Raw genomic sequence first — 10,927 nt, forward strand, 5'->3', positions numbered from 1 at the left:
GCCTCTTGCTTTTCCCTTAGTAACTCCTTCAGTATCTAAGCCTTTCTTGATCTCTGCACTGTGTTGGGATCAGTGAGAAACTTTTCTGTTTCCTGTTGTCTAATTCAGCCTACTATGAACTTTTTGGCTGAATCTTCAGCGTAAGTACCTGTTTCTCTCCCATGTGAATTTATCCTCTTTTGACTGCCATTTGTTCATAGGCTGGTTGCATGTACATTCATGGAGGAGTGGTGAACATCCACGAAAATAAACGGACTGGGTCGTTGTTTAAGATCTGGCTGGTGGTTCCTAGCCTGCTGGAACTGGCGTGGGAGAAGCTGCTTGCGGCCTTCCCCAACCTAGCAAACCTCTCCCGGACACAGCTTCTGCACCTTGGACTCACACAGGGACTCATCGAGCGCTTGAAATGAGGATTTCTGGACTGTTCATTGATACTGGAAATGTTAATTTAAAGAGACTCCTTTATTTATGGGCAGTGTAGAATGTGCTACAGAGAGGATTGGTTACCCTGATCAAGGCCTTATTCAGAAAATACATCAGATGCCTTTCTGTAAATTGTTTTAAGTTTATGGAATCTCACTTTCCCTCGTGCTTTTTTCTTTGCTTCTCTCCCTTCTGCCCCAGTACACACACACATACTCACATACTCCCTCTTCCTTGATGGAGTTGAGGGCAAGTCTGAAAGTACCTTAATAATGTTATGAATTAAGATAAGATAAAGAAAATTTTAGAGGAACTCTAGGGATATGACCCTGTCAGGCAGTGCTCTATAAATTAAAGCAACGTCATCGATAAAAACAAAAATAAAATTTAAAAAATTAAATCCAGCAACAACAACAAGAAGTTTTGGGGATAGAACAAGAAGGCTAACCTTGAGACTCTTGCATATTATAGGGAAAGCTAGATGTTTAACTTCCTGTTTTCAAAGGTACATCTAACTGAGTAGCTGGATCTAATGGCAGCGGTGGTTGATGTCTTGCTGCCTAGGTACCCAAACCGATCCTTTGACTTTGGAGAAAAGTTAAGCAGCTCAGCAGCTCTTGATTAGTGATTTCTTTTCTCATCCTTATGGTGCCAGCAGTGATTAGAGTTGACTTGTCTAAAGACTTTACTGTGTGTTGTAATTGTGCTGTTTGTCGTTGCTCTTAGGAATTATGGCACCAAGAACATGTCAAATCAAGAAATTTATGGTGGTCACAGTTCTTCGTTCTGGGCAGTTTTGAAATTCTCCTATGCTTATTAATGGTTTCAAGTATCTTTTTGACTTCACTGTGGGGAATTGCAGACCCTAAGTGTGTGGCATAAATGCTGTGGGACATAAATGTAAGTTCGTGAGAGGCCTGAATAGAGCAGGGCAGGGAGGGCTTCTGCTCTGGGCTGTGAACTTTGACTGTCATATCGGCCATTTCCTTTCAGAACTGTTTCTTTTTTTTCTTTCTTTATTGGAGTATAATTGCTTTACAATGGTGTGTTAGTTTCTGCTTTATAACAAAATGAATCAGTTATACATATACATATGTTCCCATATCTCTTCCAGAACTGTTTTCTTTTCTCACTCTGGGCCGTGCACCTGCCGTATTCTCAGGCAATAGGTTTTATCTCTAGAAAACCAGTTGGCCCTTGATTTTTCTCTTAGCTTTTTGCCTCATTTTCTGTCTGCTTTAATGTGCATGGTGCTGTGAGTAATTGCCTAGTAACTGGATAAAAGGTCTTGGGGAAAAGCCACAGGTCATTCTTCCTGAAGAACTAAGTATCATTTTTAAAACTAGCATGAGGAAGGAATGAAACTGAGGATCATTCACTTTTTGGTGTGAAATTTTAGTTCTGGTTTGTTTTGTGTTGTATTTTAATTCTAAAAAAGAAATGACCTAAGTTTTTACTTGCTTTGCCATCAGGCTGCTAGAGTGGTCACTGAGACATGAGCAGTTGGAAGTCCTTCGGTGTATGAAAGGTGCTAAAGGTGTGCAAGAGGGCACAGTGCTGATCATTCCGTTGGTTACGTCATAACAGGAGACTCAGATGGGAGACTAGGGACATGTTTTTGCTTTAAGTGCCTCTTTTTCGCTTAGCTTTTAAAATTATTCTTCTCCCTTCGTCCCAGAAGGGAATCTCTTAGGCTCATGTGTGGATTGAAAATCACCTTTGAGTTATGGCTAAAAAGTTACCATCTAGTGTTCAATTCTGGGGAAGAGAAGAATGTGGCCTCTAGACTTGGACTCCTAACCTCCAGGCCTTATTATAACCTCCCATCCATGTGGGGTTGAGTTCATAGAGCCTGTGTTCTGCAAGGTCTTGTAACAACGTTTCATCTGTGAGTTTGGGTCCTTTTGGGGAATGAGGGGGTAGGGGGGAAGCAGGGAAAGCAGCAACTCCTCCAGAGGCCCCATCCCCCTCTTGCCATGACCAGTCTGGCCTTTAACTTCTTGCCACCCACTGCTAGGCTTGTTCCAATGAGGAGCTCTCTCCAGAGCAGGTCAGTCTGAGCAGCTCCATTAGTTCAAAACAAAGCTTTGCTGCATGACTCCAATCTAGTCTCTGGATGTTTGGGCAGAAACTATCCATAATTAAACAAGTCACACTACCCAGGGTGGCAAAAGGATCTTTGTCCTGGATTTTTTTTTTTTTAACATCTTTATTGGAGTATAATTGCTTTACAATGGTGTGTTAGTTTCTGCTTTATAACAAAGTGAATCAGTTATACATATACATATGTTCCCATATCTCTTCCCTCTTGTGTCTCCCTCCCTCCCACCCTCCCTATCCCACGCCTCTAGGTGGTCACAAAGCACCGAGCTGATCTCCCTGTGCTATGCGGCTGCTTCCTACTAGCTATCTATTTTACGTTTGGTAGTGTATATATGTCCATGCCACTCTCTCACTTTGTCACAGCTTACCCTTCCCCCTCCCCATATCCTCAAGTCCATTCTCTAGTAGGTCTATGTCTTTATTCCCGTCTTACCCCTAGGTTCTCCATGACTTTTTTTTTTCCTTAGATTCCATATATATGTGTTAGCATATGGTATTTGTTTTTCTTTTTCTGACTTAACTTCACTCTGTATGACAGACTCTAGGTCCATCCACCTCACTACAAATAACTCAATTTCGTTTCTTTTTATGGCTGAGTAATATTCCATTGTATATATGTGCCACATCTTCTTTATCCATTCGTCTGTTGATGGACACTTAGGTTGCTTCCATGTCCCAGCAATCCCACTACTGGGCATATACCCTGAGAAAACCATAATGCAAAAAGAGTTATGTACCAAAATGTTCATTGCAGCTCTATTTACAACGTCCTGGATTTATAGGGATCAAAGACTGAATGTTCAGCCTCTGTGCTTATCCTTCCATAGTCCTTGGGATATAAGCAGGTCTCTAATTCTGTGACACAGAGAGCTGAAAGAGAGACTGGTTCAATCCACACTTGCTGGCATCTTTTTTTTTTTTTTTTTTTTTTTTTGGTGCGGGGGCCTCTCACCGCTGTGGCCCCTCCCGCTGCGGAGCACCGGCTCTGGACGCGCAGGCTCAGCGGCCATAGCTCAGGGCCCAACCGCTCCGTGGCATGTGGGATCTTCCCGGACCGGGGCACAAACCCCTGTCCCCTGCATCGGCAGGCGGACTCTCAACCACTGCGCCACCAGGGAAGCCCCTAGCATCCTTTTTAAAACCTTTTGAAGGCGGTATTCTTTGAGGTAGACTTTGGAGGCCTGACATCCAAGACCTTGTGTGTGACGTTTTCATAAAAGTACATATCTTTGGTCTAAAGTGTCTTCTTTTAATATAACACTAGTGAAAATGATGTAGTATGATCAGCTCTGAGTGCTATAGAACCACACATGTGCACGTGTTCTGAATGCCAAATGAGACTGTGTGTATGATGACTTAAATGTAGATGACTAGAATTTTATATGGGGAGTCACCAGGCATTTTAGTATATCCAAAACCAGCACTCTGAATTCCTGACACTGTTACTTGACTTAGGAAAGTTTATGCCTGCTGCTTCTCTGCCTCTTTGAGGTACTCCCAGCTATCTTACTGCAGTCCTGTAAGTTTAAGTGCAATATATAGAAACACATATGGATATATACAGATTATATATAAGGTGTGACTATAAAGCAGGTAGACTACTATTTTGTATCTGTCTTGGGGAAGCCAGCTCATTACTTTAGAGTCAAATTATACCAAAAATTTGAGATGTGATTGGCTGGCTTAGGCCAACTCTTGGTAAAGCTGGACTTTCAAGTCCAGTGCCTCCTTACTCCAACTCTTTAGAGACTTGTTGTTTCTCGGGTTTGTTAGAATTGAGACTTTTCCCCAGTCATATTTGTACTATCTCATGTTTGCATATCTTCTTACATTTCTTTGCCTAGGAACAAGGAAGTCTACCTGTAAGGAGTTTTCTAAATGGAGAATTAAAACCTAATATTTAATACTATGAGTTCTCCCATGTATATACTAATTTATCTGTGAAAGTAATACTTTATTAAATGAAGAAAATGATGCTTTCTTCATTTAATAAGGTATTTTCCATATTCTGGAAAATCTATAAACCAATATAGAATAGATTGAAATTTTAACTGTTCAGGGGCCAAACTGAAACCCTTTCTACTGGCAAATCTTCTTTTTTCAGGGCCCTGGTGACATGATGTAAAAATTTGCTCTAAGCTATTCGTGTCCATTACATAGCTAGATTTAAAAATATAATAATAAACATTAACATTTCTAAGCAAAAGGTATATTAACAGTGACCTTTCATTACCCAGAGTAAAGCACAGATAATTGAAATCCATAGATAATCAGTGTTTCAACTTTTCTATCAAACAATTGATTGATTTATAGTTCTTCCTTCTCCCTACCCTTTCCCACAAGCATCTCCTTTTCAGTGGAGTGGGGCTAATGTGTACTCAGAAATTGAAAAGCAGGAATCACGGAGGGGCTAGAAACCAGCAAACATATAGGCAGCCCAGTTAGCTGTAGGTGGTCAACCTGATGACAGTGGTTAATGGTGAGTTTAGATGTCACTCTTCACTCTTCTGCTTTGGCATAGTCTCCTGCCCTGAGTTCTAGGCTGTCTCTCCTATAACCACCAAAGAACTCTTAGCACATATTGGAAGAAAAAAGCTGTGTATGATGCAGAGGAAATCCCATCATTTGAATACATTTCTTTGGATCTTTGCAAATACTTGCTTTTCCACTATTCTTGAAGGAGCCTCAGCCTTTCCTACAACCCATAGCTTGGCTTGTAGGAAAGGTTGAATTATCCTCTAAGACTATGTTGGTCTTAATTCTGTAAAACCAGTTTGTTTTTATGTGGTCTTAAAGATGTTTAGAAGGTGGCATAGGTTACTGAATTGTCCACCTGCCAGCACTCTGATATAGCACAAAAAGTCAATTTCCTCATTCTTCATTGTTCTAGCATTGAGCTCCAGGATGGATGAGGGTTTATGGTCCTATGATCATAAGCTTCCAAAACTGGTCACCATTCGCTTAAATTGCTTAGGTTCCCCAAATGCCTCGGGGCTCTAGGAGCGTTGGCAGGGCCTGAGGTAGGCTTGGTAGAGTTCTGTAACCTCTGTGTGCATCGCCACCAGATCATGCCCAGCAGTGGCGTTTCCCTTCTAAGGTCGTTAGATTTGGTGGAAAGCGACCTCTTCCCTCATCTGGTGTTATGGAAAGAAGTTTTGAGTTGTGCTTCAAAAGTGGTACCATCTTTTTAACATAACTTTCATGTTTTTATCTTTTATTTTTTTCACTTTTTAGAAGTTTTTAAAAGGCCCTGCTTAGTCACTGTACAGGGTGAGTCAGAGGCAGTTTCACCAAGCTGTAGTAATTGCTGTTTTACTAGTTGCACATTTAGAATACAAAGGAGGCATCAGAAACACACTGATTTTCTCTAAAGCCACTTCCTTGTACACAGAGTCCGAGCAGGGACAGCGCCAGGCATCTCCCTGTAAAGGCACCTGCCAATGAGGATATTTCTGGAAGAACTAGGCAAGAAAGGGAAACCTCACTCACATGCAGTCTCTGAGGCGAGCCTGGGCTTGGCTCTTGGTACAGGGTATGCTTAGGCCACACACGATGCTTGCCTTACTTTAAAGCTGTTTGCCACAGTCCTGTTGAATAGTGTGGAAGTCCTTTTGCAGTCTGGTGTGCATGCCATATGATCAGGACAGCTTTTCCCACCTTACCTGGTTTCCTACAAGCAGGTAGGAAATATAGTGAATTTACCCTAAAATGTCCAGTCTGTATTTATGTATCTTGTCAGTGTTTTGCTGTTGGTTTTCTAAAACAATCTGATCAATAAATCTTATCCAGATCTATTTGGTTCAAGGCCACCTTGATTGTCTGACAGTAACTTGTGTATGTGAGCTCACCTCTATGACCCAAGCGTCAGTCCAACCTACCTCCGCCACTCCCTTTACCACCCCACAGGGTCCAGTTTTCTCTCTGTGTCGTCTACCTTTCACACCCTCCCACTGTGGGCGCCTTCTCTCTGCTCCCCCTCTGCAACTCCTGGACACACGTAATCCACTCAACGCAACGTGGCTCCCTCCAGGACATCAGCAAGGGAGTAACTGTGGGGCAAGGCATACTCCCTTTTACTGCCCCCTCCCATATATTCCCCAGACCGCCTCCACACAAGTTTATATGGATGTATCAAGACTTCTGAAGGGTTGGAGGAGCTACAGGGAATTCAGAGGAAGAATGTGAACCTTTACATACAGAGTCACGACTATCTGTATGATTCAAGGGAAAAGCCCCAGGAGGATCTGAGCCCTTCGCCAAGGTCCTTTGGGAATGAAACCACAGTTCCTAGTTCTGGAACTGGTCTTCCAGATGCTTCCTTCTCCAAGACCTCTGCTTTGTGTAGTTTCACTTCTAATGAGATCCCCTCTCCCAGTAGTACTTTTCTTCATGTCTCTTTAAGTGTGAAGTAGGGTGGACACTCGCAAGTCTGGTCACTTTTAAGGTCTCCCATCCAGAATTGCACATGCACCTTTCGTTTTCCAGTGTTTCCATTGACAAACTTTTGGATCAAATACACCTTCCCGGGATGAATAATCTTAGATATTATAAATCCACAAGGAGGAAAAGATATAATTTCTGCTCCTTAATTAATTCATAAACCTTCCCAGCCCACCTTACAGTTAACATTTTACAGTTATTATGCAGAGCAATTTTATTTCCTTTGGTTTATTTTTCCTGTCTCTTCAAAAGTATACTCCCCTCAGACCTCCCAGGAATAAGAAATGGACCTTACACCTTTTAAACCAGCCAGAGCTTCAAAATGAACTCATGTTAGTATCTGATTTGGTTCTTAGATGAGACCCATTGTAGCTTAGGAGGAGTTTTCAGTGGCTTAGTTGGTTCGGGTGGGTTTGTTCTGCCAGTTTCATGCATAAAATTCTAGTTTGTCAAAATGCTATCACTAAACTACTGTTAACTGAATAGTACAACCACATTCTCTTGAGTTACTCTTCTGCAGTAATTGTTTGAGGGGAGAAGACATTGATAAAACTATCCAGTTCCCATACTACGTTCAGATGAAAGGCCCAGGTTCCAGACCAGCCCTAGACTATAGAATTTTCCATGATGATGGAAATGTTCTGTGTTTGCACTGTCCAATATGTAGTAGCCACTAGCTGCTGGCTCTTGAGCACTTCAAATGTGGTTTTTGTGACTGAGAAACTAAATTTTAAATTTGATTTAGGGCATCCCTGGTGGCGCAGTGGTTGAGAATCTGCCTGCCAATGCAGGGGACACGGGTTCGAGCCCTGGTCCGGGAAGATCCCACATGCCGCGGAGCAACTAAGCCCGTGCACCACAACTACTGAGCCTGCACTCTAGAGCCTGCGAGCCACAACTACTGAGCCCACGTGCTGCAACTACTGAAGCCTGTGTGCCTAGAGCCTGTGCTCTGCAACAAGAGAAGCCACTGCAATAAGAAGCCCACGCACCACAACAAAGAGTAGCCCCTGCTCGCCACAACTAGAGAAAGCCCGCGCGCAGCAACGAAGACGCAATGCAGCCAGAAATAAAATAAAAAAATAAAACAAATCTAAAAAAAACTTTTTTTTAAAATTTTTGATTTAAATTTATTTAAATGTAAATAGTCACACGTGGCTAGTGGCTACCTAGACAGTACAGTTCTAGAAAAAGACATCCTGGAGAATTGGGAGACCAGGGCTTGGCTCTTGGCTCAGTCCATAATAGTTCTGTATGCAATTTGCTTTCCTTTGGGCCTTGGTTTACTCATCTGTCAAGTGAGGAGTTTGGCTAGATAATCTCCAAGGTCCCTTTCAGATCTAACATTCTGTGATTATGACCAAAGGCCTGGAGCATAATGGTGAACATCATACGTGAGAATCCACACTAGGACTGGACTTGCATTAGCTCTTCACCTTGATCTTCATATTAAAATCGTTGATCCTACTTTGATAGGAGGTCTACTGCAAAAGCCAGGTAGTTCCTTAGTGAGTGACACAGTAAAGGGTACCCACTTGCTCATTGCAGGCTCCGAGGAAGAGTGCTGAAAATGGAGTATGGAATAGAACAAGGCCAGCTGCCAGACTCACCTATGACCCACTGGTTTCCAAGCACGAGGCCTGCTTGTTAAAAACAGATTCCCGGGCCCAAATCCCAAGGATTCTGTTCTTGTAGGTGGGTTATTTTAACATACTCCTCAGTTGATTACAATTTAGCTGGTTTACAACATTTGGGAATCCTTGTCCCACAGCTGAGCTAACTGTCTGGTACTGGCTGAGATGACCAGGAGACCTCCCTACCTTACTTGTCACTGTCACACTTCATTGCCCAACAGGGAACTAGAGCAAAGGTCAGAATAAGTGCTTCCCAAAACTTGCTCTGTTAGAACTCAGTGTGAAGATGGCAGACTGGCCACCCACATTCTCCTCCTCTCCCCCTTGGAAAACCACTAGTAATGATAGTAAAATGGCCTTAGTTTTCTTTTCCCTAAAATGGGGCTAATAACAATAACCTGTCTCTTGACATTATTGTGTGCCTTAAATGAGCAGATACATGTAAAGTGCTCAGAACGATGTTTGGCACATAGTAATCATTATTAGGTTGCTCTCTGGAGTTGAAGGAATAAGAAATAAAGGTGAAGTACTTTTACTTACTAAAATTATAAAAATAACCAATAAAGAAACTAAATATGAGAGGATGAGACAGGAGAGGTGGAGTGATGGAAGTGAGATAAATCCTCATCTTCCATACCAGGAAGGAAAAATACAGAATGTCTCAAATAACCAGGAAACACATTAATTAGAGATGTAAAGGTATCCAGAGAAAGACAAAAGAGCTAACAGTTGTAAGACAGGTTGGAAGGTAAGAAGAGCTGCAGCAGGGGCTGCTGTTTTTTCAAGTGTGTTCTTGGTTTTTGTTTGTTTGTTTTCCTTTTTTCCCCTTTATAAAGCAGAATTTCACAGCTCTTTCAATTTAGTTCTTCAGGATACCGTAAATCTGGGTCCCTTCTGACCAAGTCTGGCTGTAAATGATTGGGTAATTCAAAGGATGGGGAAGCCTTACCCCATTCACAGATTGCGAAGCCAAGACAAGCCAAGTCAGAGGATTTGCCACGAGAGCTAGCCTGAACCGCAAAGCCCAGAAAAGAGGCGCCCTGCCTGCAATTCCGAGAGGTTTTCTGTAATAACTGCCACCCGCCGGGCGGGGCCTGGCTGCAGGCAGCAAGTCGTTACCGAAAGAACCCTTATCGAAGGGCGTCTGGAGAACCACATCCGCCCACCCTAGCCGCCCGGGGGTGGGCTGTTCCGGGCAATGAAGCCCTGGGCTGGGGCAGGGAAGGGCCGTGCTGTCAGGACTTCGGGGTGCGCTGGGGTGACAGCTTCAGGGACGCCGGATCCCCGACGCGCCACCTCCACTCCTGCAGTGGGACCCCCGCCGCCCCGGCTTTTGCCCGGTTGGGCCTTGGACACACGGCGGGGCAGTCGAGAGTCGAGTTTCTCCGTCCGCAGCAAGATTACCTGGTGCTGCACTCAAGCGTCGCGAAGAGCCGTCCCGGTGGCTCCCCTGCCTCCCCCTAGCGGGGATGGAGCCGGCGGAGCTCCTCCCGGAGCGGGCAACCGCCAGCCGGCTGGACCCGGAAAGAAGTGGTGGTGGTGGAGGGGGTCCGGCGCTCACTACCTCTGGGTCGGTTCCTAACTGAGCACCTACTACGTGCCGAGCGCAGTGCCGGGTGCTGGGGATGCAGCAGGGAATATGGCCCTGCCTTCAGGGAGCTTGCATCTGGGTGCGGGTCGGGGTGGGGGGCTAATGTGAATACTATTTTACGTTTTACATAGAAAAGTTAGATTAAGCCATTTTAAGAACCCAGTGAATGAGCAGGAAGAGCTAGAAAGCGCCATGAGGAAGAATGTTATGGTAACAGACCAAACCCACCTCCTGGAGTCTTCTAGAAGGAAGGAGAAAGGGGAACCCGGAAGAAGAGGTACTGGAGGCGAGAAAGGAGAGGCAGGCCGGGCAGATCATGACGAGCTGGGCAGATAGTTTAGCTTTTATTTTAAGAGCAGTGGAAAACTTTAAGGCAGGAAGAACACAAAAGGATGCTTCTGGCTGCCGCAGGGAAGGTGCAAGAGGAAGCAGGACTCTTAGGAGGACATGGGAGCGGTCCAGGCAGGGTGAGGATGCTTTGGGCCGGGGCAGCGGGCACGGCTGGATTTCAGCTCTCATTCCTCCTCACCCCCAGCAGGGCGCTCTTGTGCAGTGAACAACTGCCCAGCTCTGGGCTTAGGCCCAGCAACCTGGGCCAGCACCGCAAAGACTTTACTATCACCCAGCCCCGCAGGGAAGAGGAGGGTAGGCCGGAGAGAGGAGCCCCGGACCCTGCCCGCCCCAGGGCCCAGAGCCTCCCAGTGCAGCCCACCACGCCTACCGGAGCGGCTCTCAG

At 44.6% G+C, this 10,927-nt stretch overlaps 1 protein-coding gene across 4 annotated transcripts in view; it reads left to right on the top strand.

Moving 5' to 3' along the window:
• The window catches only part of KLHDC10 (kelch domain containing 10), a 59,038-nt gene extending 52,716 nt beyond the window's left edge, over positions 1 to 6,322 (top strand). For all 4 annotated transcript variants that reach the window (XM_060020885.1, XM_060020886.1, XM_060020888.1 and 1 more), the window contains one exon: positions 201 to 6,322. In XM_060020885.1, the coding sequence (XP_059876868.1) occupies positions 201 to 410 (210 nt within the window). In that variant the 3' untranslated portion in view covers positions 411 to 6,322. The remainder of the gene's footprint in view (positions 1 to 200) is intronic.
• Positions 6,323 to 10,927: the final 4,605 nt, after the last annotated feature.

Source organism: Delphinus delphis, chromosome 9 (assembly GCF_949987515.2).
Source record: "Delphinus delphis chromosome 9, mDelDel1.2, whole genome shotgun sequence".
Classification (NCBI taxonomy): Eukaryota; Metazoa; Chordata; class Mammalia; order Artiodactyla; family Delphinidae; genus Delphinus; species Delphinus delphis.